Source organism: Lepus europaeus, chromosome 12 (assembly GCF_033115175.1).
Source record: "Lepus europaeus isolate LE1 chromosome 12, mLepTim1.pri, whole genome shotgun sequence".
NCBI lineage: Eukaryota > Metazoa > Chordata > Mammalia > Lagomorpha > Leporidae > Lepus > Lepus europaeus.
The window spans coordinates 36,209,985-36,237,601 of NC_084838.1; the positions used below are offsets into that span (position 1 = coordinate 36,209,985).

At 55.9% G+C, this 27,617-nt stretch overlaps 1 protein-coding gene across 1 annotated transcript in view; it reads right to left on the reverse strand.

Annotated features, from left to right (window-relative positions):
- TMOD1 (tropomodulin 1) overlaps positions 1 to 27,617 on the reverse strand; it is an 81,165-nt gene that overhangs the window by 22,686 nt on the left and 30,862 nt on the right. Inside the window, exons 3-8 of the mRNA XM_062207906.1 lie at positions 19,145 to 19,301; positions 12,836 to 12,955; positions 5,496 to 5,585; positions 4,552 to 4,682; positions 2,830 to 2,937; positions 366 to 509 (exon numbers count right to left, since the gene is read on the reverse strand). Coding sequence (XP_062063890.1) covers positions 366 to 509; positions 2,830 to 2,937; positions 4,552 to 4,682; positions 5,496 to 5,585; positions 12,836 to 12,955; positions 19,145 to 19,301 — 750 coding nt within the window. The remainder of the gene's footprint in view (positions 1 to 365; positions 510 to 2,829; positions 2,938 to 4,551; positions 4,683 to 5,495; positions 5,586 to 12,835; positions 12,956 to 19,144; positions 19,302 to 27,617) is intronic.

Genomic DNA, 27,617 nt, shown 5'->3' on the forward strand with positions numbered 1-27,617 from the left:
AAGTCACGTGACATCCCCAATAGCATTCCCCACACAGCGCTCCGAGTCCCCTCCTCCTGCAAAGTCAGAACCGAAGGAGCTGCCTGCGGATACATGGCTCAGCCACAGGTGTGACAGTCACTCTGAGAGGCTGAAAACGAGCGAGGATCGGCCCCCATCGGAACCCTCAAGGCGAGGAGACTCCAAAGCCCTGTGGAGTGGGAAGCGATCGAAAGGAAGGGGGAGGGGCTCGTGGCCCGCTGGCGGAGAGCCCAGCCGTGTGGACTGAGCCACTGTGCAGACCCCTCGAGCCTGGGCCTGGCCGCTCCCGGGGGCAGCGTGCGGGCAAGTGTGGATTGGCACGTGGCGGCTCCGGCCCATCTCACCTGGTTGTCGATCTTCAGCTCCACCAGAGAAGTGTTGTGGGGCAGGGCTTCCACCAGGCGCAGGATCCCCGCTCCAGAAATGAAGTTGGATTCCACGTTGAGCGTCTTGAGCACCTTGTTCACCTTGAGCATCTCGGCAAGAGCCTTGAGCAAAGCAGGGGTGCCCGTGAGTTCCCCCGGAGCGAGGCCGGAGCCCCTCGTGGGGGTGGAACTTCACAAGCCGAGGGCAGCAGGTGGAACCATCTCCCCACCGTCTTTACCGACTGCAACTGTCCCCGAGTCTCCTCCTCCACTCCTCCCTGCCACGGCCGCCGAACCCCGGCCGGAGCATTCGCCGTTGCTCAGTCTGTACCCAAAGCTTCCAGGGCCTGGGCCTGGCGCTCCGCCCTGTCTGGCATCAGCTCCTGCCACCCCCATCGCTGGCGCCATGTGCAGTTCCCATGAATACCCAGGGCTTCGGCTCCTTCCATCCCTTGCCTTTCTATCTCGCTCACCCTTTCAACACTGCCTTTCCTTCAAGCCGTTCTCAGTGCCTCTCTCCCAGGGGCTTCTGCTGACCTCCCGCGCCAGCTGTGGCCTGCTCTTGGGAACCAGTGCTACATTTTACTGTACTTCCCTCGCGGGATGTGCACACCTCTACTCTGCTGTTATCGGTGCCATTGGACCACACCCTCGGGATGGGCTGAAAATGGACCTCATTTACCCCAGGCTGCTCAGCACATAAGAGGCCCTTGTTCATTGAGTGAGCCGTGGGGTCTCCAGCTCCCCTCTATATGCCGCACTTGTCTCTTCTACTGCTCTGTTACAAGGGCACAGAGACACCGTCTGTCCATCTGGGCACCGGCAAGCCTAGGAAACCACCCCACTGGGCGAGTGACCAGGGCCGGCGGGGGGAGCAGAGCTCAGGTGGCCCCCAGCACGTTTCGGAGGGACTCGGCCAGGGGTGTGGATGACGGTCGGAGCCTCTGAAGGAAATGAGGTAATTAGCAGCTGGTGGAAACGGTGCGTCATGGAGGAAAGAGGACACCGGTGGCTCAGGCCCGGGACATTGTGACCGGCGGGCCCTGCTGTGTGAAGTGACACTCGGGGCCAGGAGCGCCTGCCCATCGTCCCTGCTTGCTCAGCTCCCAGGGAGCCTTCCGTGTGGGAGTCACCGCTCCCCCTGGAACTTCCCATGACAGCCCCCCTGGGTGGACCCACACTGTCTGTGTCCCCTCTGCGTGCCCCAGGAGAGCCTGCCCTAACCACCAAAGTCTTTATCAGCCAGGAGACAGCAGGGCCAGGCCGGTCTGCTTAACTCTTTTTGTGCTGGAGGGAAAGAGGAGGGGGTGGGGCACGGGACAAGAGCCAGGGCAGGCAGCGGGCTCTGGCAGCTTCTGGCCCAGCAGCGTCTCAGTACTGGACAATGGGAATACTCCTATGAACGGGCTGACATCAGCTGTTGGTCTGGCACAGGGTCCACGCCCTAGATACACTCAAAGCACTGAGCTGAGCCCTGCATGGGTGTGCTTGGATTCTGGCCCATGACCTGGTGGAATAGAGGGCCAGTGGCTTTGCCACCTGTGTCACCATGGGCAAACTCAGGATCCACTGGAGGGCTACTGAGGTCAGAGCTCACCCACCCAGAGGTTCCCCACCGGCAGCAATGACGGGATGCTGGGAGCTATTTTTATCATTTCAAAAATATGGCAGGAAAATTGTCCTGTCCATTTGCAAAGACAGAAAAGGCCCGATTGCCACTGAGTGGTGAACTGCCAGCCCTGGTAGGCTGATTCCTGCTCTAGGGGGCAGGAAGACCCCTGTGCTGTCCTCCTTCAGTCGTGGGCACAGCCACACGGGCCTGTTTGCTCCTGAACGTGGGAGCTGAGACTGGACACAGCCGTGTTTGCATCTCTGCTGGGTGCTTGGAGGCGCTCAGTGCGTATGTGTTAAATGTTTGGCAGTAAAAAAAGAATTGATGGCTACTTTGCAGTAAATACAACTTAACTTGATTGCCATTTTCTTTTGAGACGTGGGTAAGACGCAAATACAGTGAGTCATTGGGTCCTACTGATCTCTTTCTATTGACTGATTCCAGAGTAGGAGACATCGAGGCCCCGGGAGGGGCAGTGCCTCGTGGACACAGACCCGGCTTTGGGGGTCACATGACTACGTCTGAGACCCAGGCCCACCTCTCACTTGCTGTGTGACTCGGGACCTCTCTGAACCCTAATCTTTTCTGTGCAAAGTGGGGAGACCTGCACTGCCGAGACCAAGGCTGGCTGGGAGGAGGCGTGGCAGGGGCCCAGGCAATGGCTGTCTCGTCCACGTGTCCATGTCCCCTCCCGCCTCCTGGTCCAGTCCTTGCACCATACACACCCCCCAGGACACATTCTCAGTGGGGTCTGACCAGTTCTGGGGCCAGAAGCTTCATGGCTTCTATGTCTTAGCCCCGCCTCAAACGCCAAAAAGGAGCAGTACGTACAAAGGCCACGGGGTCGTTGCTCCGTGTCCCCACGATGCTGAACTTCTTCACGTGCGAGTTGTCTTTCAGGGCTTCTGCGTACGCCTTGAGGGTGGGAATGGGGATATTCTGCAGAGAGAGGAGCAGCAGAGAGTGACCAGCAGCCCCTTCCCGGGGCCAGGCTGGGGCGGGCTCAGGGGCGGTGACTCTCACATGGGGAGTCTGATTCCCAGCAAGTCTCCAGCCAGAAAAACTGAACGGCTTTGTCTCAGATAGCTGAGATCGGGGGAGAACTTTCTGGTAAACTGATTGGGAACCAAGCCCCTCTGGAGACTTCAGAAGGCACCCGGGGCTCTGTGTGTGCACGCGGAAGCTGGATAACAAGGCAGAAATCAAGGACTGGAGACCTCAGCAGTGTCGTGCGGAGGGCTTGGGATGGGGGCTGGTGGAGGTGGGGTCTGGCCCCTGCCCCAGTGGTCATTGATGTTTCTGGATGACTCTGGGGACATCTCTTCCCCTCTCTGGCTCTGTTTCTGGAAAGCAGAGGTGGGGGGCTGCAAAAGATGCCCTCAAAGAGATGCTAACCCTAGAGGGCCTGGCTCTGGCTGCACATCAGAGGCTCCTGGGGGAAATTCTACAAAGCGCTGACGCCTGGGGCTGCCCCGGACCAGCATGCTGTGAATCTTGGTCTCTGCGGGTGAAAACCACTGATCTGATCCAACCGCCTCAGGAGAGGGGAAGCTGAGGCCCGGAGGGGGCTGAGCCCTGGGCGGAAGCCTGGTGGTGAGGTCCCACGCCCTGTGCTGCTCGGTACCTTGATTCTGAATGGTGCCAGTGTCTCCTGCTGGGCACACGGCGGCCAGCTGAGGCACCTGAGAGAGAAGCTGGCTACGTGTCAGCCGCTCTCTCATTTCAGAGTGTCACCCGAGCTCCCGTGGGAGCAGAGCCTGGTGGCCAGGTGGTGGAGGACACTAGAGCACAGGTTTCCAATCTGATGGTGCCGGGGGCGGGAGGGGGAGGGGGCTGGCAGCCGCTTGAAAGAAAGTGGAGAAGAAAAGAAAGAGGAGTAGGAAGTGAGGGGCTAGCTTTGGTCTCAGCCCCACTCCCTCCCAGGGCTAGTTCTGCCGGCCTCTGGGCTGAGCAGGTGCACAGGCAGCTGTCTGGGCAGCGTGGGACTGTCTGTCCACCCATCCCTCCTCTGCCTGGCGGTCCCATGGAGAAATGGCCACAGAGATACGGGCAGACAGCTTGGGTGTTTCTTGGGCCATTGGTGGAATCCGTGACCCCCTCTGTGGCTATAAAATGAGGCTGTCTGACCCTGACCCAGCGTCAGTGATGGTCCTGGGGAGGACCCGCCGGAGTCTAGTGGGCCCTTGGGCTTTTGCAGCCTGCAGATCCCGTGCCGCCGTGTGTCTGACTCACGGCTTTATCTTGGCGAATCTCTCAGTGTTTTGAAAAACAATGGCCGGTTTCCAGAGAGAATCTGGGCTGGCCTGTGGTGTACACTCTGGGTCTGATGTTGTCCTCAGACAGAAACTGGGACTGTGAGTGCTGGTGCTGCCCACGCCTCTTAGGCGCTCCTGTCTCGAAAGGTTTGCCCCCTTCCTGATTTGGAGGGACCCAGCATCCAAACAGGACCCCGTGGCTTCCGTTCAGCCTGGACCTTTCGCATCCGAGCCCTGGGGGTCACGGCCCCTCCTGCCCTGACACACACACAAGTGAAGTGAGATTCAGGGGCTTTACCCGGATGTTATTGAGGTTGACCTCTTCAAGTTTAGGGTCGTTGTTCTTTATCCGCTCCAGTGTTTCCTCTACATCTGTGGAATTTGGTTCTTCGTCAGGCACAGGCTTGTACTGTGTGGGTTTAATCACACCTAGAGAGACAACAAAGGGAGATGGCTCCCAGGAACAAGGGGCTGGGTCCCTTTCTCTCCACTCAGGATGCTATGAAAGGAAGCGTGGGCTGAGCTCGGGGGACAGGTGCAGGCTGCATTGCAGGGGAACCAGCGACACCTGGGGGAAGCCTTGCAGGGGAGCTGAGCAGCCCGGGCTCCCCAGGGACCCTGCTCTCCACGGCTGTGAGAACTGGGTCCCGAAGCTGGGGTCCTGGCCTGTTCCGCGGAACCTGCACGCGTTATCTCCACAGGCTCTCGTAGGCACGGGAAGAAGCGTGCGTGGGAAAGGAATGTGGGCCTCTTCCAGAGGGGAGGGAACATTCCTCATTTCCCTTTGGGGCCAAGGCACAAGTCTGGGACAATGCAGTGGCACAAGACAATGCAGTATTGGCACGGGAAAGGACCAAGGGACGCACGGGCCAGAGGAAGCGCCTAGAAACAGACCCATGTGGGTGTGGGGACACTGATGACAGGGTGAAAGGATCAAGGCCACTCAGAGTGGCGAGGGGACAGTGGGAATCCACCTGACAACGCACGCTTGAGCCCGCCCCACAGCGCACACCAGCACGGACACCAGAGAAGCTGCATATGAGAAATACGCTTCGAAGAGCTTCAGAACAAATGTAGCGGGCTGTTTATACGATAGTGGGATGCAGAGGGACTTGGAAACTGAGGCATAAATCCCAGGAGACTCAGGGGAACACATGGGCGGATCTGACCACGCAAACATTCTGGGTGCCCCTCTCCGGCGAGGGGCTCTCTGGGAGCGGGCGGTGAGGGGCGCGTACTCACTGTTGAGTCCCTCCTTGTTCACGATGGAGCTGCTGCCCAGGGCCTGGTAGTACTGCTGGTTGCTCATGAGCGTGTGCATGCCCAGGATGGCTGCGGGGACAAGGGAAGGCCGTGACTCTTCTCTCCCAGGCACACAGGGCTGCCGGGGGCCCGCGCGCCACCCCTCAGGGACGTTCCTCACGGAAATGGCAAGGAAACACTTTCCACGAAGACTTTAAAGCGTGGTTTTATTTTCACTCGCACTGCTGTCTAAATGACTCTTAGATCCCCATCCCAGCTCTGCCCTGAGGTCCCCCTGGTGTGGCCAGCCCAACCCAAGAACTCAGCCAAGACTAGGGCACACCTTTGCCAGTGGGAGTCTCTCCCTTGGAGTCCCCTTCTATCTCGTCACCCTGCCTGTCCCTCGGCCACAGGGCAGCCTCCCACCTCCTGCCATGGCTCAGGTCTGCTCCAACCCCCACCCCAGCTCCTCTATCTTGGTTGAGGCCCTCAATTTCTCAGCTGTACACACAAGCTCTGATTTTTGATGGTTCAATCTGCAACCTGTTCGACTTTATGACAGTGCATAAGTGATTCGCATTTAGCAGAAACCTCACTTCATTTGGGCGAGATTTTGCTCTTTCCTGGGCTCGCACTGTGCAGTACAACAGCCTCTCTTGATACTGGGAGCAGCTGTGAGCCACGGCCCCCCACCAGCCATGTGGTCGTGAGAGTGAGCAGCCAATACCGCGAGCGTCCTGTGCTGCTGAGCTGTGAGGGTCAGAAGCTTTGCTGTGCCGTGTGCACACTTTTACTTTATGATGGCTTCATCGGAGCCTAACCCAGGAGCACCTGCGTTGTCACAGCCAGGTGCTCACTGTGTTCATGGCCTTGGGCTCTTCCTACCCCCTCTCTCTTGACAGTTAGCGCAACACAGCCAGAAAGGTCTTCTGGAGACACCAGTGTGACCCCATCACTCCCGTCCTCGGCCACACTCATCTGTTCCATATTCACCGAGCATCTATATGTGCGCCCAGCTCGGGGGGAGGGGGAATGAGAATGGCAGGGTCTCTGGTCTCTACTCTGGCACTGGCTGCGGAGAGAGGTGCCACCATGAAAGCTGCAAGCACTGGGTGTGACAAGTGTCATCAAGAGACAGCTCAGGGCCGTGGGGTGGGGGTGGAGGACGAGTGTGTGCCGGCCAAGAGAAGACAGAGAACATTCCAGGCACAGGGGATGGCAGGGGGAACACCCTGGAGCTCAGTGAGTGGCAGCAAGGGAGGAGGCTGGGGAAAACAAGGTAGACAGATGCAGGGGAATTTGCAGGTGTGCCGGTAACAGCAACGAGGTGGGGCAAGCGTCCAGCCTAGGGCTTAAGATTCCAGTTCAGCCCTTCGTGTCCCGCGTCAGACTGCCTGGATTCGATACCTGCTCCCAGCTCTGACTCTGGCTTCCTGCTAGCTTAGACCCTGAGAGGCAGCAATGATGGCCCAAGGAGCTGGGTCCCAGCCACCCTTGGGGGAGACTTGGATTGGCTTCATGGCTGCTGGCTCTGGCTTGGCCCAGTCCCAGCTATTGCAGGTGTTTGGGGAGTGAATCAGCAGATGGGAGTTCTTTGTCTTTTTCTCTCTTTGCCTCTCAAATAAATAATTAATAATGATAACACAAACAACAAGGACAGCGACAACATCCCCATTCACTGAGCGCACTGCGGGCCCGGGAGGATACTTGGGAAAGATGTGTATCAGCTTGGTTGTACACTGGGATTGCTCAGTAAACATTTGAAACCCCTGATGCCCAGGCCTGCCCCAAGGGAATCACACAGAAATCCCCAGGGGTGGGACTCAGGCACCTGCATTTTTTTTGTTGTTGTTAGAGTTCTTAGGCGGCCAAGGACTCTTACAGGGCTGGTGCTGTGGTGTAGCAGGTAAAGCCACCATCTGTAGTGCAGGCATCTTATACGGGCACCAGTTCAAGTCCTGGCTGCTCTACTTCCAGTCAAGCTCTCTGCTATGGCCTGGGAAAGCAGTGGAAGATGGCCCAAGTACTTGGGTCCCTGCACCCATGTGGGAGACCCAGAAGAAGCTCCTGGCTCCTGGCTTCAGATTGGCGCAGCTCGGGCCGTTGTGGCCATTCGGGGAGTGAACCAGCAGATGGAAGACCTCTCTCTCTTTCTCTCTCTCTTTCTCTGCCTCTGCCTCTCTGTAACTCTGCCTTTCAGATAAATAAATAAATCTTTTTTAAAAAATCCAAAATGTTCATGGAAAATGTGTATTATGAAAAAACTACATGTGGATTTCCAAAATTTTTCACACCAAAACAAACTTGTCTTTATAATTTATTTGAAAGGCAGTGAGACAGACAGAGAAAGTTGTCCCCTCCCTTGGCTCACTCCCTAAATGCCCACAAGAGCTGAGGCTGGCTCAGGCCAAAGCCAAAGAACCCAGAACTCATTCTGAGTCTCTTATGTGGGTGGCAGGGACCCAGGGACTTGAGCCATCACCTAAGTCCTCCCAGGGTGCACAGTATCAGGAAACTAGAATGGGAAGCAGAGGCAGTATCTAAGCCCAGGCACTCTGATATAGGATACAGACAGTCCCAGCGGCGTCTCAACCACGAGCCCAAACACCAGTCTCTGAACCTATCTCTAAATTCCACCTTTCCGGGAACCTTTGGCATTCCCTGGTATTTGGCAAGGATTTTTTGAAATACCCAAGCCGTTTCCTTAGATACATGAAGAGGCAGGAGACCCAGGGTCCGGGTCCGGTCCTGCCACACCCAGTCCTGCCACACCCTCTGCGCCATCGTGACCTGGGGCAGTCTCCCCCTGGGCTTCCCCTTCCTCTGTCCAACGAGGGGGTGGGCCTAGACCCATGTTCTTCCACCATGGCTGCACCTGCAGATTCTCCAGGGAGCTTTAAGACAATCTCAACACCGAGCTCCACCCTGGCCCAACCCATCCGAATCCCTGGAAAGATGGCCTTTTCCATCTCCCTGGGTGATTCTGATGTTCAGTAGGCGACGAGAGGCACCAGCAGAGATGTCCCCAAGTCCCTTCTGCTTCTCAGCGCCGGAGAGTCTTCTCTGCTAAAATTAGAGCTCCTGTTCATCACCTAGAACTGGTGAGCAGGGAGCATCTGCCTTTTCCCCAGCTCTCAGCGTTTTAATTTAGGCTGCATCTACGTGGGCAGCCAGGCCCGAGTCAGCAGCAGGTGAATCAGAGCATCGCGAGTCCTCCCCGGAGCTGGTGCTTCCGGCTCCCCTCCCAGACAGCAGCTCACGGCGCTGCTGGGCTGCTGCTGGGTCTTCAGGTTTGCAAACAAGGTTTGGAGAGGTTTCCTTTGAAAGACGTAACCTCCCAGGGCTGCCTGGTCTTGCTTAGAGCGCATAGAGAGGTGGAAGACAGAGAGGGTAGCTGTTGTCTGGAGGCCAACTTCCTGTGATGGCCTGGAGTCGGGGGCAGAGACAGGGAGGGTACACGCATCTGCCAGGGACTGAGAGGAGGAGACCTGGTGTCAGTCCAGGTCTTGGCACTAATTTCCTGAGCAGCCCTGCACAGGCCACCTCCCCGTGTGTGGAGCCCTCCTGGCTGCTAGATTCTAGGAGGTAATAGGAGAATCTCTAGAGAGCACGCCTAGGAGGAGTAAAACTGTCCTACAGCAGGGGAAAATGAGGGCGCCAGGAAGGAAGTGGGGAGGAAGGGAAGAGGGGAGGGGGGGAGGAGGGAGAAGGAGAGGAGGGAGGGAAGGAGGGAGGACGGAGGGGAGAAGAGGGAGGGAGTGGAGGAGAGAGAGAGGGGAGGGAGGGAGGGGCAGAGAAGGCAGGGGGATGAAGGGAAGGAGAAGGAGGGAAGAGGGAGGAGGGGGAGGGAGGGGCTGGCCTCCGCGTCCACTGTTGCGCACACTCCCGGGGGTTCTGCAGACGCCATTGCCCGGCCGGCGCGGGGCACGGAGTCGTGCCTCTCCCCCTTGCTTGGTCTTGCTCACTCTACGTCAGCAGGAGTGAGCAATGGAAGAAAACAGTATCCTCAGCGCCTGCTGCTTCATTCTTTGTACATATCGGCAAGGCTGAATTTAGCACTGGGAAACTTGATTTAAAAAAAAAAAAAAAAAAGTCTAGATCTTCCTCAAAACGCAAAAAGGACTATTTTTGAACTCTGAAAGGAACATTGAGTTCTGGTTGCTCTCTCTGCCTTGGCAGGGTTCACTCCATTCGTAATTCCACCCAGGATGCAGAGATAACGGTGCACATCACGGCTTCCCTGGCTGCCAGCTGCTAAGGGCCGGCTCTGGGCACGTGGCTGGAAGCTGTTCTCCCACATGCTAGGGACAGGTGGCAGAAACCCACTCCGGCCCAGGCCTCGGGGGCAGCTGAGCCGCTCTTGCATAAGTAAGCCTGACACTTACAGAAGGGGAGGAGGGCCAGTGCAGGAGCACATGAGCGCGACCAGAGGCCGGAGGGCAGTCTGAGGGCCACCGGGGCTAGGGGTTGCCCACTGCCCTGGGGAGTGGGTGGCCCGCAGGGGCCCCATCTGAAGGGTTGGTCTCCTGACCTCACTCCTTTCTCAGGTCTGTAAAGACCAAAGCCAGGATCACATGCCTGGGTGGGCACGGGTGGTATCAGTTCACTCCCAGTTACAACCCCAGGCCAAATGCCCAGAGCTCAGCACTGGGAGGGGTCAGGTCTGCACCTGCTCCTCACGCTGCAGGGACGCTGTTGAAGTCTATGGGGCCTGATTCTCCCACGGGGGAGTTCCACAATGGACGCTGACTCAGAGAGTGGTGAGTGCATGGATGAGGTACCTGACCCGTGTCACACCTATCTCAGTGGGCTACCCTGCTGGCCCTCTCCTGCTGGTTCTGACCTCTGCCAGACATCAGGCCTCCCAGGCATGCACCTGCAAAGCAGGTGGCTCGGAGAGGCCCGCCTCCTCCCCGGCCCAGATCCCCTGCCCCTGCTGCTTCCAGCCCGGCCCCTCCACTGTGTCTCTGGTGGCGAACTTGCAGCTCTGCCTCAGGCCGTGGCCTCATCTGGGGCCTACACCTGCCATCCCCCAGAGCCCCACTGCCTCTGCCCAGCCCCTGCCTTCCTCTGCCTCCCCAGCACTCCCTAGTCCCAGGCATCTCTTTGTCAGGGCTTCCAGATCTTTCCCAGTGTGGCCCTGCGCTGTCCCCAGCTGACTTCTGTGCACCCCCCCACACCCATCCTTTGTGTTCACTGCCCCCTCCCCCTGCTGTACTGGGGGGGTGACCCTGCCACTGAACCCTGAGTGGAAGCTGCCTGGGATCAAGTCCCTTGGTCCAGGCTTTTAACCTCACCATGCCTACTCTCTCTCCATAAAACAGGGGTGATAACAGAACTGATTTCACAGGATCCTCGTGGCCAAAAAATGCAACAAGGCATTGCAAGCAACTCACACAGCGGCTGGGACGCATTTAGCCCCTCGTCCCCAAGAAGCACTGCGACTTCCTGCGTGGCTAATAGGAGATGACAGCCTCCAAGGGCAGCCAGTTAGCACTGGAGTGGACTCACCGCGCCCGTCTCCTGCCCAGCCATCGGAAAGGCGGGGTATGAGGGACAGATAATGCTGATCGGCCACGCCAACAAACACGCAGAGACAGGCTTTCCAGAAGGCAGTAGAGACGCCCGGCACAGCTCTGCGGTTCTGCTCTGGCCCCAGAACTGGCCGTGGTTCTGAGAGCAGTCATCAGATAATCCCTTGAGCTGCTTAACGAGGGGGTGATGTCATGGAGAGTGGGCCGAGGAGAAGGCACAGGATACAAACAGCTCCCGGGCCAGCGGCTTGCGGCTCCCGGCCGCACAGACTCACCTGAAGGCAGGGACCCCCTCAGCAAAGCACGAGGGCCCAGGTGGGATCTGAGCTGGCCGGGGAGGCCTCTGGCCAGCCCATGTTCAGCTGCAGAGCCGGCCACGCTCCCGAGTTAGGAGTTCCGTGCCCGGGTGCGTGGACCCTCGCTGCTCCGCACTTGGCAAAGCTGTCTGCCTCCCTCGGCCTCGCTCTCCAAGAGCTGACACTCCGAACTCTTAGTCCTTCCCCACATTCTGCCTCCTGAGGAGGGGGCTGTCTGGGTCGGGGTCCCCATGCTGGCTCTCCTGTTCACTCCCAGGCTTTGACTTGTACCCAGAGTTACCCCTGGAACAGAACGCGGTCTTCCCATTGGTTCACCGTGGCCCACCCCCAGATCCCCCGACTCACCCTGAACACCAACCAGAGTCACTCACAACCCATAGGAGAAGCAGATGGCTGCGGGTGGCCGAGTGCCCAGGCGCGGGTGGCTTGGCCAGCGCAGAGCCCTCACTCTGCCTCCCCGGCTCTTGCCTCAGGTCCTGCCCATCCTGTTCACAGCCCGTTTGTGGCTCCCCGGCCTCCATGCTGGTTCTGGCCCATTTTCACAACTTGTGTCCACAAAGCTTCCAGCCTCACCTGGCACTTAACGCTTGCCCCAGCCTCCACACACTCCACCAGGAGCCTTGACAATGCTAACAAAGCCACATCTCTACCCTGGACTGGGACCCCTTGCAGAACTCCACACCATCGGGCACACCTCTACCCCACCCAGGTCAGCACTGGACTCGGGCCCTCTCCTCTCTTGCCTTCAACTACGCACCAACAGCCACGTCACTTCTGGGGCTGACCCTCCTGAGGTCTCCTCTCCACGTCACTCGCAGCCACACCACCTTGGCCGTTCCTCTCCCTTCCCACTGGCCTCGAGTCTCCTCCCACCTCACCCCTTCTGCTGCCATCCCCCAGGGTGAGGCGGAGTAGCCCCCTGATCACAGGGCAAGCACCATGACCATGGGGACAGGGTGCGCCATACCCAGGGGGCACCTAGCCCTCAGTGGGGACAGGGATAGGGTGCTGGGCTCCAGGGACAGGACTAGTGGTGACAAAGGGCTCTCAGTATCAGGTCATCCTTGGAATCACACATGAAAATGGGGAGGGTCATGCAAACACAGGCCAGTCATGCCAAGGGTACAGGTGCACAATCCAATGAGGTTGCCCTGGGCCCTCTGTGAGCCTCCGTAACAGGAGGTGCTGGTTTATAGTCTCCTGGGCAGGTGCCGAGGGCAGGAGTTGATGTGAATAGCTGGGAAAGAGCCCACACTGTCCCCTCCCAGGTGGCCTCCATGACTCTCTGGGCTGGGGATATGTGTGAGTGTGGGGGGAGGGTCTCAGTCTCAGGTTTTTGATCACAGATTTTTAACACTCTTGGTCCCCTCTCATCCCTTTTAGAACTAGCGATGGTGTTCATCTTGAAAGGAACCACAGAAGGTTCCCTGCAGGTGGTGGTGGGGGGACCCTTCTGGAAGATTCAGGAAGCTTCCGGAATGGCTCGTACCTGCGATGTCACAGAGTTCTGCATCAGAAGCATTTGCCAGGGCCTCCTCCAGCTCGGGCTCCAGGGTCACAGTTTCCAGCACAGGATCCATCGGCTTCTGCTTGGGGACCCAGACCTTGCCTGCAAACACAGGGGGGGCGGGGGTGTTACACACTGTGGGGCTGGGCTGGGTCAGCAGCAGGTGAAGGCCTGGGCAGACCACTGTAGCACCCATGATGTGTCCACATGGAGAGTTCCATGGGGTTTCTACCCTGGGGACCAACTTCTCCAAAGAGGAATTGGGGACCCCAACGTAACAGCCCTTCCACCTGGAAAGAAGCATTTTGTGGCCGGCGCCACAGCTCACTAGGCTAATCCTCTGCCTGTGGCACCGGCACCCCGGGTTCTAGTCCCAGTTGGCGCACTGGATTCTGTCCCAGTTGCTCCTCTTCCAGTCCAGCTCTCTGCTGTGGCCTGGGAGGGCAGTGGAGGATGGCCCAAGTGCTTGGGCCCTGCACTCACGTGGGAGACCAAGGGGAGGCACCTGGTTCCTGGCTTTGGATTGGTGCAGCGCCAGCCGTAGAGGCCATTTGGGGGGTGAACCAATGGAAGGAAGACCTTTCTCTCTGTCTCTCTCTCTCTCACTGTCTAACTCTGCCTGTCAATAAATAAATAAATAAATAAAGCATTTTGTGACTTGGTCAAAGCAGCCTACTCACCTGAAAGCATCGCTCATGACTTTAAACAAACTACAAGTAGAAAAAAAAAAAAAAAAGACAAGAGCAAAATGGACTGCCAGGGCCTGGGATCCCCCACCAAGGGCTCTGGCACAACAGAGAAATTTCTAAGTAGAACAAATAAAATACATTCAGATTATTAGAAGGCTAAAGGGGAGCAAAAAGGTGTCTGACTCAGGAGAGAGTGTGTGTTTTGAAGTGTTTGACTCCCGACTGAATGATGCGTGCACAATGGTCATTGTGGCCACCAATCAGGACTGTGGATGAAGGGCATCTCTCCACACTATAGAGTTTCAGCCTCTATCAGAAAACATGGCCGAGGGGCCAGCACTGTGGCGCCTCCAGTTAGGCTACTGCCTGCATTGCCGGCAATGTCTATGGGCACCAGTTTGAGTCCCAGCTGCCCCTCTTCTGATTCATCAGCCTGCTGGTGCGCCTGGGAAAGCAGCAGAAGATGGTCCAAGTCCTTGGGCCCCTGCACCCATGTAGGAGATCTGGCTGAAGCTCCTGGCTCCTGACTTTGGCCTGGTCCAGCCCTGGCCATTGCAGCCATTTGGGGAGTGAACCAGTAGATGGAAGTTCTCTATCTTTGTTTCTCCTTCTCTCTCCCTAACTCTGCCTTTCAAATAAATAAATCTTAAAAAAAAGAAAAGATGGTGGAGACCGAGAAGGAAAATGCCCAAGAGAAATGATGCGTGAAATACCAAGCTTACAGAACAGCAGGAACGACTGAATTGCACTTGTGAGAAACTGCAGAAGTGCTGTGGTTTCAGTGTGCTCCCGTGTGTAGGGGTAGGTGTGTGGGCCAGAGGTCTGCATACTGCTGGGTACACCTGCATCCCATATCAGAGGTCCTGGGTTTCAGCCCAGCTCTGCTTCCAAACTGGCTTCCTGCTACTGCCCACCCCGGGCAAGTGGTTGGGCCCCTGTCCCCCACAGGAGAGGCCTGCACTGAGCTCCTGGCTCCTGGTTTCAACCTGGCCCGGCTCTGGCTGTTGCAATCGCTTGGGGAATGAAACAATGTCTTTCTCTCTGCTTTTCTAATACATGAAAAATAAATAAAATCAATAAGTAAATAAATAAACGTGTTAAAAACTCATGTGTCAGAAACTTCACTCCCGACTTCATACACTATGGTATCTGGGGGTGGCCCTTTGCTAAGCAATTCGGACTGGGTGAGGCCCAAGGGTGTCCAGGGTGCAGAACGGAGACAGAAGTTTCACAGCTCAAGCAACCCATCTTAGACAGGGGAAAGGACCTGAGCAGACTTTTCTCCAGAGTGGACAGACGTGGCCAACACGTGCATGGGCAGGTGCTTCATGTCCCTGGCCAACCAAAATGACAGGAGCTACACTTCGCACCCGTGGGGACGGCTACGATGAAGAACAAAAATGGAAGCCCGGCGTTGGCACGGATGTGTGAATTCAGAGCCTTTATATATTGCTGCTGGGAACACAAGACAGTACAGTTGCCATGGAAAAGAAGTCTGGAAGCTTCTCAAAAAAAAAAAAATCAAACATAGAATTACCATATGATTTATCCATTTCACTTCTAGGCACATTCCCTAGAGAACTGAAATTCGATATCCAAACAGATACCTGTACAGGGATGTGCAGGGCAGTGCTAATCTCGATGCCCAACCAGAGCATCTCTCAGTGGATACATGGATAAACACACTGGAATACTACTGAGCCGTAAAAATGAAGGCAGCACTCGCACCTGCTACGGCAGCGGGGAGGCTGGGAAGCTTAGTGCTACTGGACAGCAGCCAGGCCCGTAAAGTCGCATATGAAATGATTTCGCATAGAGAAAGCGCCCAGAATAGTAAACCCGCAGCAGCAGATGGAGTAACTGGGGGAGTAACTCCTCAGTGGGTACAGGGCTGTATTTTGGAGCAATGGAGGCATTTGGGATGCAAATGGAGGTAATGGTTGCACAACAGAGTGGATGCACTAAGTGCCACTGAATTGCCCATAATTTTATGTGATGTGAATTTTACTCTAAAAGCAGAGCCCTGCTCACTTTGTCTGTTGCGGGAGAAGAGCCTGACGTGGGTGGGAATGTGGTCAGGGAGACTGGCGGCTGCAGCAGTAGTCCGGTGGGCCAGCATGGTGCTCACTCAGAGGGGTATACTTTAGCAACCCCAGAATGCCTGAGAAAAGTAAACTTCTTGACTAAGACCCTGTTCCTATTCCGCTCCCCTACCCCCCCCCCCCCCCCCCCCGCACACACACAAGCAGACAGATTTCATTCTAAATCTTGCCCCTCCCTACCGGTTGAATAATAAGGCCTCGCCTTGTACCACAGCCTGCCGGCACGGCCCCCCAAGGTGCCTGGGATGCTGCTGCTTCGCATCCCAAGCTCACCCTGGGGACACTGTGGGATTACAGTTCAGTGAGGGCTGGCTGGAACGGCCCTGGGGCTGCCCGTCACAGCCAGGGCTCTCCTGCCTTATCCTCTCACAGACACCTCCACTCAGTCCACCCTTACAAACCTGGCGCTGTGGGGTAGTGGGTAAAGCTGCCACCTGCAGTGCTGGCATCCCATTGGGGTGCAGGTTCTAGTCCTGGCTGCTCCAGTTCTAATCCTGCTCCCTGCTAATGGCCTGGGAAAGCAGCAGAAGATGGCCCAAGTGCTTGGGTGCCTGCCACCCACATGGGATACCTGGATAGAGTTCCAGGCGCCTGGATTTGGCCTGGCCCAGCCCCAGCCATGGTAGCCATCTGGGGAGTGAACCAGCAGATGGAAGATCTCTGTCTTTCTGTCTGTCTGTGTGTCTCTCTCTCTGTAACTCTGCCTTTGAAGTAAATAAAATACATCTTTTTGATTATTTAATTATTTATTTGAAAGTCAGAGTTACACAGAGAGAAGGAGAGGCAGAGAGAGAGAGAGAGAGAGAGAGAGAGAGAGAGAGGGGTCTTCCATCCACTGGTTCACTCCCCAGTTGGCTGCAATGGCTGGAGCTGCGCCAATCTGAAGCCAAGAGCCAGAAGCCTCCTCCGAGTCGCCCACGTGGGTGCAGAGGCCCAAGCACTTGGGCCATCCTCCACTGCCTTCCCAGGCCATAGCAGAGAGTGGAGCAGCTGGGACTCGAACCGGCGCCCATATGGGATTCTAGCACAGCAGGTGGTGGCTCCACCCACTACGCCACAGCACCGGCCCCATAAAATACATAAAAAAAAAAAAAAAAAAAGAACTCCAATGGCCATCACTGCAATGAGCGCAGTGACCCTTGCTGCTTGCTGTGCTGTGGGCACGGGACAGGACACATTCTTGTCGCTGATCCTGGCCGTCCGTGATGGCAGTGGATCTCAGCGAGCTGGAGACAGCGCTCCCTGCTCCCGCCAGGCCAGCTCGCCATAGAGAATCCCGGGACTGGCTTGTGTGCTGCCCAGACGCCCTTCCATGTCCCACATCTCTAGTTCCTCCCCCGGAAAGCGCGTGCAGGGGGTACAAAGAAGGGGACGCCAGCTCAGCTTCCACTTCCCCATCTTTCGAGTATGCAGGTGGAGCTATGGGTATTTTAAGGTCCTGTCAACTCCACAGACAACCAGCCTCCTGGCACAGAGCCCTTGCTGGAGAGCACTCTGCTACCCACACGGCAAGCCGGGCACACAGCTTTTGACGGCTGAGCAGCCCTCTCCCCTGGTGGCTTCCGGCCTCTCTCCTGCAGCCCCCCAGGCTGCCCCAGACCACACAAGCCTCCCTTCCCAGGATGTTCTGCAATCTGGATGTCCCTTGAGCATCCCGCACCCTCCTTGCAGTTTTTCAAAATACCCGGATGAGCTCCACTATCAGGATTTGGAAGAGTTTATAGTCATCCCCACCGCGTCACTTTATGATGCACTAAGCAGTGACCGGTGTGGGTCCTGTGCTGATGGAAAGGGAGGGACACAGCAGTGACAGCCACGGACATGGCCTTGGCTCCTTGTGCTCATGTTCTAGGGGGTGGGGAGAACACAAGAGACCAACAAGAGGAGGCTGATGCTGTGGTGTAGTGGGCTAAGCTTCTGCCTGCAGCGCCGGCATCCCATATGGGTGCTGGTTCTGTCCCAGCTGCTCCATTTCCGATCCAGCTCTCTGCTAATGGCCTGGGAAAGCAGTGCATGATGGCCCAAGTGCTTAGGCCCTTGCACTCAAGTGGGGAACCTAGGAGAAGCTCCTGGCTCCTGGCTTCAGATCAGCCCAGCTACGGTCATTGTGGCCATTTGGGGAGTGAGCCAGCAGATGGAAGACCTGTCTCTCTGTCTCTCCATCTGTTTATAACTCTACCTCTCAAATAAATAAATAAATCTTAAAAAAAAAAACAGACAAGAAACAATGCATTCATTATGCAATTAATTAATTAGAATGGATGCTTTCATCTGATAAATATTTATTAGGTCCCTTCTCCATGCTAGCGATTTGTCCAGTTCTGGGGACATAAGGACGAGCAGGACAGAAACGGTCCCTGTACGGCCGAGCTCGTATTCTAAGGAAGGAGCCCTTGAGGTACGCTCACCTTTTACTGAGTTCATTCATTCACTCGGCAAGTCTCGTCTCTACCCTACTGAGCACGACCCAGGCCCTGGGCTGGCTGGGTGCTGTGGGAACCACCGAGAAGGGGCCTGACCTCAGAGAGCTTCCAGGCTGGGGAGACAAGTGAGAAATAAGGGGGCGCTGACCAAACAGGATTGGCTGTGAAGGACTCCCCAGGCTCCTGGAAGGGAAAGCAGTGGAGGAGAGGGCCGGGGGGGCTGTGTGTTCTGATCACAGTGGGCAGGGCCGTGTTACGTGCAAGGCAAGCAGGGACAGTTGAATCCCTTAGAGTGTAAGATCTAACATTCACCCAGCCTTCACTTGGCACCAGGTGCTGCTTCAACTGCCGATTCAAGTTCAATCAGCCTGTGGTTCAAACCGTGACACCTCTCACAGGGGAGGAAGAGCTGGCCAGGAAGACGGCGTGCAGCAGGGCAGCAGGACCAGCAGTCCAGTCATAGGGAATGTGTGCAAAGGTCCTGGGGTAGAGAAGAACTTAGAAAGTTGAAGAGGCCCGTAGGGTAGCAGGGCAGCGAGTAAGGGTGAGAAGATACAGGGGCAGAAAGACTGGGATGGAGGACAATGGGAAGCCCTAGAGGATGGAACAGGCCCTTGGACCTTCTAGAAGATTCTAGCCTCAGGCTGGAACAGAGAGGAACAGGGGTGCTGCAGCTACCAGAGACTGGAACTCCGGGGAGAGAGCAGAGGGGGCCAGAGAGCACTGTGGCTCCTGCTCCTGCTCTGTGCAGGACTGTCCTCGCGTGGGTCTGGGGTCCGATGTCTCCTCACTCACACCCCAAAGTGCCTCAGTTTGTATGAAAGACAACAGGCCACCCACTTAAAGGGGTCTAGGGGAAAGTTTTGCCAGTCTGGATGGAGATGACTCTTTCCTTGGTCGACCCAGCATCTTAACCCAAGAGGCATCGCGCCCAGGTGCTTTGGGGGCCGGGAGTGCGGGCTGTGGCTGGACAGGGGGCGGCAGACAGGGGGCTCAGGGTGGCCCCATGCAGGGCCTGGCTTGCCATCGGCACTCCCTGGGGAAGGACACACATGGACGAGCGACAGTGTTCAGTACCTCGTTTCTCCCCCGTGTAGGGGACCAGGTCCTCTCGGTCCTTGAACTCCTTTGCTTGCTTTTCCAAATGGTCCAAGAGCTCCTCTCTTTTAAAGGGGCCCGTGGGTGCCTTGGTGGTCTGATCCTTCTGCCTCAGGCCCGCAGGCAGCAGAGCATTCTATGATGGAGGTGGGGAGAGGCGGGGCGGGGGGAAGAGAGAGAAAGAGAGAGAGAGAGGGAGAGAGAGTCAGCAGGCGAAGATGGACGTTCTTCAAGTTCTTCCCCGACCCCAGCGCTCAGTGGCTCCATCCCCGACCCTCACACTGCTAAGGGATCTGACACCCCCAAGGGGCAGGCACTTGGCTGACAAGGGCCCAGGGAGGTAGGGCCTCCGTTCTCCTGGTGCCTGGCTGTGCCCCTGCCTCTGACACTTGTGAAAGTGAAGGGCGAGGGATCAGGGGAGCTGACAGGTGTCAGGAGCACTTGCAGAGAGATGGGTGGGACCAGCTGGGGGTCTGGGAGCTTGAAGATGCCTACAGCAGGTGCGTCTCGAGTGGGTGGAGAGAGAAGATGAAGGGGGTTTGAGGTGGGGCCTGGAGGCAGAATCAGGCGGGAGTAGGCAGGACCAACACAGAAGCAGAGGAGGGCCCAGCAGGACTGGGAGGGGGGCGAGTGATGCTCGCAGGCCACAGCCCCTGCTGGCCCCCTGGGCTCCAGGCTCTGGATACACTGGGACCCTTACACATTGTCCTTGGAAATGGGCCCCTCTGGGAAGACAGCACACACCTGTTGCCATGTTCTCTCCCGCAAACACAAACAGGCATGTAGGCGCGGGCCTGGACGGCTGGGGCACACTCCCAATCCAGGAGGATTTGGTTCGCCTTAATGGACTGCACTGTGATTCAGCCCCCTGGGACCCTCGAGGGCCAGAGATGCTTACAGCCTCTAGGATGCTTTGACGCCACCCAGTGTGTAAGTCCCGCCCCACTCTGCCCTTCCAGCGGAAACCGAGGCCCAGAGTGAGGAAGGATTTGCTCAAGGAGTTTCAAGGAAAGATCTAGAACAAAACCTCGAGGTTGGAGAGGAGGCACTCCTCATTCCTCGCCACTGTGCTCTCCTCGGCCCCTTCTACTCGGAGAGCAAGGAGGACGCTGGGGAGGCAGGTGGCAGGATAGGAATCTTTCCATTGCAGGTGCTTCTACCCAATCTGTACCTTTCCCCTCCGCCACGCACTCCAGATCCCTTCCCGAGGGCAGGGTGACAGCAGCCACGCAGGAGCCACGTGCCTCGGGAGGCAGGCCTGGGGGCCTGTGCTTTCTCCTAAGATGTCCTGCCACTGCCGGACCCGGGCACCGCAGTGCTGCCCCAGCAAGGGCCCTGGCTTCAGGATGGGGAGGGGATGACCCCACCTCTGGGCCAGCGCTGGCCCTCGCGGTCATCCTGGGAGTGAACCAGAGTGTGGAAGACCTCTCTCTCTCTCTCTCCCTCTCTCTCTCTCTCTCTCTCTCTCTCTAATTCTCTGTAGGTGTGCAGCGCCTACCATGAAAGGCTCCCAGGTGGTGCTGGTGGATGTGCAAATGGGCTGAGGCCACAGGAGCTGGAGCATTTTATGGGAGGACAAAAAGTAGCTTAAAAAGAAATTAAGCCTTGACTCACTTGTGGGTGATTATGAGGAGCATCAGTGAAGTCACACACACCCCAGCTTACGTGGCAGGCCCCAGACACTGTCCCCCATGGGACCCAGACGGGCCACACCTCTGCAGCAGGTGCACGGCTAGCCGAACCTGTGCCAGCTGTGTGTTCTCACTCTCTGGGCAAGTGAGAACGCCTTGCTCTCCCACAGAGGTCAACGTGATATAATCCTTAAGGAGCAGTGTGGATTCTTGGTCCTGTGTCTATACCGCACGGCTGAGCCCACACAAGCTTAAGCCCCACGTTGGAGTAATGATGGCCCAGTGTTGCGATCTTGGACGAGGCCCCTGCATTGTGCCTCAGTTTCTCTAGCTGTAAAGAATAAGTCAGGACAGTTTCCCTCTTGGAGAGTTGCAGAGAAAATTAAGTCAGATTATGCAGGAAGAGGGCTCACCACAGTGAACAGTAAAAATGATAACTTACAGTCGCCATCCTTGTTCAACAAGCAGACAAAATATGTTTTAATAGGCGATTGGTGACCCCAGTACATACTTCAATAGGCAAGCTATTACCCAAATACATCTTCAAATGAAAACGGGGCCAGCATCACGGTGCAGTGGGTTAAGGCACCACTCGGGATACCTCCATCCCAAACTGGGAGTGCTGGTTTGAGATCCCACTGATCTGCTTCTGATTCAGCTCTCTGCCACTGCTCCTGGGAAGGCAGAAGACAACCCGAGTGCTTGGATCCCTGCCACCCAGGGAGAGCCCAGGGTGCAGTTCCTGGCTCCTGGCTTCGGCCTGGCCCGCACCTAGCTCTCCTGGCTATATGGGGAGTGAGCCATGGGGAGTGGAAGCTACCTCTTGCTCTCTCTCTCTCTCTCTCCTCTCCCTTCCTCCCTCCCGCCTTTCCTCTCTGTCACTCTACTTTCAAATCAATAAGTAAATAAATCTTTTAAAAAGGAAAACACTATTTCATTTATTTAAATCTTTACTGAAAGCAGTTAACTAAAAAAAAAAATGGGAAAAGCCTTAGCTTATCAAAAATTTAAAGTAAATGTCGAGCATATCAGCTTTATGAGGAGTTAGTTTGTTTTCTTTCCATTTGCTAGTACAGTGAGGGACGTGTCACATGATTTTCAGCTAAAATCAAAGACTGTCATATTTTTTAAACCACTGATTAGTTATCACTTCAACTTGTTTTCAAAAACAGCACGTGACCTTCTAAATTGTATACAAAAATTAACTCGAAATGGATCAAAGACCTGAATGTAGGAGCTAGGACTATAAAACCCTTGGAAGAAAGCGCAGGCATAAATCTTTGTGACACTGGGTTAGGCAAGAGTTTCTCAAATATGATACAAAAATAATAAGCAAGAGAGGAGAAAATAGAGAAGAGTGACTTCGCCCAAACAAAAACCGTTTGTGTGTCAAGGGACGCTGGAGAGAAAACAGCTCACAGATCTGCTAAGAGTCCAGCACCCAGGAAAACAGAGCCCAGAATCCCGAAAACACCAAGATCTCTTATAACTCAGCAACATAAAGCAGGAAACACAGCCTCAATATGGGCGAATAGTCTGAATAGGCATCTCTCCAAGAACGGACAAAAACACCCACTAGGGCTGGTGTTGCGGCACAGTGGTTAAGGCTGCTTCCTGTAACCCTGGCACCCTGTATGGGCACCGATTTGAGTCCACTTCCAATCCAGCTCTCTGCTGGTGGCCTGGGAAAGCACCAGAAGATGGCCCAGGTGTTTGGACCTCTACCACCCACGTGGGAGACCCAGATGAAGCTCCTGGCTCCTTGCTTCAGCCTGGCTCAGTGCTGGCTGTTGTGGCCATCTGGGGAGTGAACTGGTGGATTAAAGATCCTTCTTTCTGTCTCTCCCTCCCTCTCTCTCTCTAATTCTACCTTTCAAATAAATCTTAAAAAAAAAAAAAAAAAAAAAAAAAAAAAGAGCCAACCCACTAAGCATGTGAAGAGATATTCCACACCATTATCCATCAGGGAAATGCAAATCAAACTTACAGCGAGGTGTTACTGAATGGTCACTAGGACGGCCACGGTCAAAAACACAAGTACCGGGGAGAACATGAAGACACAGGAGCTCTTCCACAGTGCGGTAGGGAGGGGAAATGGCACACTCCCTCTGGAGAGAGACGGCAGTTTCTCAAAGGGCGACCACACAACTCGGCGTGTGGGGAATTAAAAATACGTCTGCCCCCAGACTAGGACGCAGGTGCTCATAGCAGCATTTCTCCCAATGGCCAGCGTACAAAGAAGTCAAATGTGCGTCAATGGATGAACGGATATACAAAATGTGGGCGGCCCCTGGAACTATTATTCATTCATAAAAAGTGCAGGGGCCGGTGCCGTGGCTCACTTGGTTAGCGCTGGCATCCCATATGGGCACCGGATTCTGTCCCGGTTGCCCCTCTTCCAGTCCAGCTCTCTGCTGTGGCCTGAGAAGGCAGTGGAGGATGGCCCAGGTGCTTGGGCCCTGCACCCTCATGGGAGACCAGGAGGAAGCACCCGGCTCCTGGCTCCGGATTGGCGCAGCTTCGGCCGTGGCGGCCATTTGGGGGGTGAACCAATGGAAGGAAGACTTTCTCTCTCTCTCTCTCTCTCTCTCTCTCTCTCTCTCACTGTCTATAACTCTACCTGTCAAATAAATTAAAAAAAAAAAAAGTCAGTGCAGCACTGCAACATGAGTGGACTTTGGAAACATTATGCGAAGTGGAAGAAGCCAGATCCAGAGGACCACGCGTGGCGCATGATCCCATTCATATACAATGTCCACAAGAGTCAGACCTACAGACAGAAAGCAGAGTGCCTAGTGCTGGTGCTAGGGATTGAACTGCATCCCCCACCCCCACTCCACCCCAGCAGTTCACAAGTGCAACTGTATTTGGAGATGGGGCCTGCACGGAGATGACTAAGTTCGGTGAAGTCACGAGCGTGGTCCCTTTAGTGTCCTCCTTGGAATGGACATGAGAGGGCTTGCTCTGAGCCCTCCACAGCGGCCGGAAGAGGGCCCTCACCAGAAACCGAGCCTGCTGGGCCCTGACCCGGCAGCTCGCAGCCTGCAGAGCTGTGAGCAGACCAGCTTCTGTTGTGGAAGGCCCCAGACCTGACACTTTGTCATAGCAGCCCGAGGTGACCAGTGCGGCTGGAAAGTCCTGGGGAACCTGCAGAGTGACAGCTGAGGATGGCACTTTTTGGGGGATGGAGTGATAAAAATGTTCTAAAATCGACCATGGTGCAGGCTGTGCCATTCTGTGAATGCGCTAAGAGATACCGAATTGCACACTTTAAATGCACGAAATACATGGTGTGTGAATTTTCTCTCCCAAAGCCGTGATTTTTTTTTTCAAGTAGTAAATGTTTATTTAGGGAAGAATTATAAAAATGGCAAATTCCACAACTAAACCAACGGCCATCTGTGGACGCCGAGGTTGGGCAGGCTGGAGCCATGGGGTTCGGAACGGCGCTGTGTCACTCAGCGTGTGTGCCATGTCTTGTAAACAGGTGAGAAAATACGGCCTCAGGTCTCTCATGGTTTAAACCTGACACTGACCCTCAGACCCGGGCTTCCCTACAGGTGAGGAAAACAGACACCATGACCACACTGCTGTGATTGTGCGTGTGCAGAAGCGCATCATTCATGGCTTCGTTTCTTATTCATTCAACAAACACCCACTGGGTCTCTGTGTGTCCAGGCAGTGTGGCCACGACACTCTACTTGGGAGAAACTGAAGAGGTGGGAGGTGAAGGGGGAGGAAGGGTAAAATGAGAACGAAGTCTTGACCACACACAGTCGTTCACTAAGCACGGGGTGACGGAGATCCCACGGGGGGCCTTCTTTACTGGGGAGGAAAGAATACGCTATGGGGTCGGCGCTGTGGCGCAGTAGATGAAACCGCCTCCCGCAACACCGGCATCCCATATGGGCGCTGGCTCGAGTCCCAGCTGCTCCACTTCCGACACAGCTCTCTGCTATGGCCTGGGAAAGCAGTAGAAGATGGACCAAGTCCTTGGGCCCCTGCACCCGCGTGGGAGACCCGGAAGGAGCTCCTGGCTCCTGGTCCAGCTCTGACTGTTGCAGCCATTTGGGGAGTGAGCCAGTGGATGGAAGTGCATTTGTGTGAGGAGGACAGCAACAGGTGCCAAGCTCATCTCCTTCCCACCTCCCGACAGCTCAGCTGGTTGGGTGTTCTGGAGAAAGGACTTCTGGATGCTCTCTGGTCTCAGCCCACGCCCACCTGGGTCAGGGCCCTGGGGCAGTGGAGATGGGTGTTCACCGGAGGCTTCGTGTGAATGCCCGGCTCTGTGAGTTGTTGACAAGCAGGAATGCGGGTGGTAATTTGTGATTACCTCATTTTATGTGAGATCTCCCGATTTTAAAATATTGACATGCAGTCCGAACATTTTCACAACAACGTTCATGCCCAGGGGACCGCATCTACAAGCCAGACTCAGCCCACGGGCTCCATTTTGCCCGGTCTGATCTGAGGCTCTTATCCATCCAAAATTCCATGTAGAGAAAGCGAAGGCATTCACTCACTTACTCCACAAATATTTACTGAGTGGCCCGCCCACGTCAGGCACCGGATTCAGGAAGAAAGAGGTATATGCATACTGGGTGTTCATTTAGAATTTTTTAAATTTGAGAAATGCAAAGTTTAGTATGTTTCTAGATATATTCAAAGGGGGAAAAGTAGGCAATGTTCCCTACAGTTCCTGACTCCTGGATTTTAATTTTTTTTTCAATAGTGACTTCCTTTTAAATGTTGTGAAATCAAAACTCCGGTATGCAGCCTGACAGGTGAGCATCGTAGGCTAATTTTCACACCCACATTCTGCAGACCAGTTGTCCAAAGGACAATGGAAACTGTGACAGATCCTTAACTGGGCTGCTATTCGGGGCAATAACATCCTGCAAACAGGTGCTGCGAAGGCTAAATATCAAATATCTGTGTAATTATTGCTATAGGAAAGGCAGGACCACGAGAGAAGCTCTCCTGGTTGCACCCACTGCGGACTTGTTTAGATGTGTGCACATGGGAGTGTTTGTGTGTGCATACACACACAGGTGCACATACACACTGCATTAATAGGGAGATTTATATATCTGTTTGAAATGCAGAGAGAGAGAGAGACTCTTCCATCCGCTGGTTCACCCCCCAAATGGCTGCAATGGCCAGAGCTGAGCCAGGCTGAAGTCAGGAGCCTGGAACCCCATCCAGGTCTCCCACATGGAGACCAAGCACCTGGGCCATCTTCCACTGCTTTCCCAGGCACATTAGCAGGGAGCCAGATTCAAAACAGAGCAGCGGGAACTTGAACCAGATCTCTGATATGGGATGCTTAATCTACTGCACCACAACACCGCCCTATGCAATAATATTTTTAAACTGGCTTCAAGGACTTACTGGAGGGGTCTTCAAAAAATTCACAGCAAACGCTCATTATGAGAACCAGTGCATGGATTTCCGATTATTTTCGCACCCAAATAAACACACCTTCTAATTCCATTTTGCCATGAACTGCTTGAGGCCCCGTGGTGTTTTCCAGCCACCCGCCAGGTCTGCTTCTCCTTTTATAAAGGGAAACACTCTGGGCCCTGGGGCACCTGCAGACCCACGGGGCTCCGCCTCCGCACCACTGCTCCTTGGCTTCCACATGCCCGCAGAAACCACTCGGGGGTGTTCTTGTCCCATAACGTAACCTGTCCGCTGACAGCATGGCAGCGCCGGCGGGGAAGGCCGCCCTGCACCCGTCACAGAATCCTGGCACCAGGTACAAAGGGGACAAGTAGGACCCAGTCCTCCAGGAGCCGCTGTCTCTCCAAACGCACCCTCCACCCAGCACATGCAGTCTGGGCCCCTTCCTCTCTCTGCTTCACTCCAGAAAGAACCAGGCCTCCGGTTCAGCTGCCCTGACCTCGAGGCCGGGCTGGCGAAACCCGGCAGCTGCCATCCACACCCCCTGCCCCCACCCCAGGCACGAATGCTGATGTCCAAGTGCACCCTATGACCGGCCCCATGAGGCCCCGTGGAGAGGGACGGCGCAGTCTGTCTCTCCGGGGTTCATGGCCAAGGAGGGCCCTGTCTTCCCTTCCCAGCTGTCTCCTAATCCTTGTTTGCTCCATGCCCGGGGAAGCGTGTCCCACTGTCCTCTTGTGCTGGGCACCGGACACAGCAGAAGTGTGGTCCTTGCCCCAGACGCACTAGTGGCCAGAGAGGTGACCTCGAGTCCCAGGGCCATCACCGGCCTCAGCCCCAGGGCAGGGCGGGGTGGGGTGGGGAGGGGGCCCAGGAGCAGGCAGCCGGGTGGAGAGATTGGGGCGGGGATGGGCTGTTTCAGGGAGCAAGAAGGCTCAGCACAGGCAGAGGCCGGCAGAGGAGCGAGTACGGGCAGCCAGGGCATGGTGTTCAGGTCAGGCCGAGTGGCAGGGTCTGAGACGGGTCCGTCCCACAGGCACCACCCTCCTTTGAACCCTGCAGAGCAGCCTCCTGGGCCCTGCCCCCTACCAGCAGGCAGAGGGCCCCCACCAGCATGCACCTCTGACTGCTGCACCCCCCACTCGCTCACAACTACTGCTTCCCCCACCTGCAGCATCACGACCAAGCCTGGCAGCCAGCCACAGAGACCCCTCGGGGATCTGAGCCCAACCTCCTTCTCCTCCCCAGCCTCCTGCCCCTGCCCCACCTCTTCATGGGGTCTCTGCTCCGGCACTCCAGCCACTCCGCCTTCCACAGCTGTGCCCTGCATGCTCCCGCGGCCAGGCCTTTGCTGCTCTACACCCAGCACCCCCCACTCCTCTGCACCCATCTCTCAAAGCCCTTTCCCTGGGCACCCC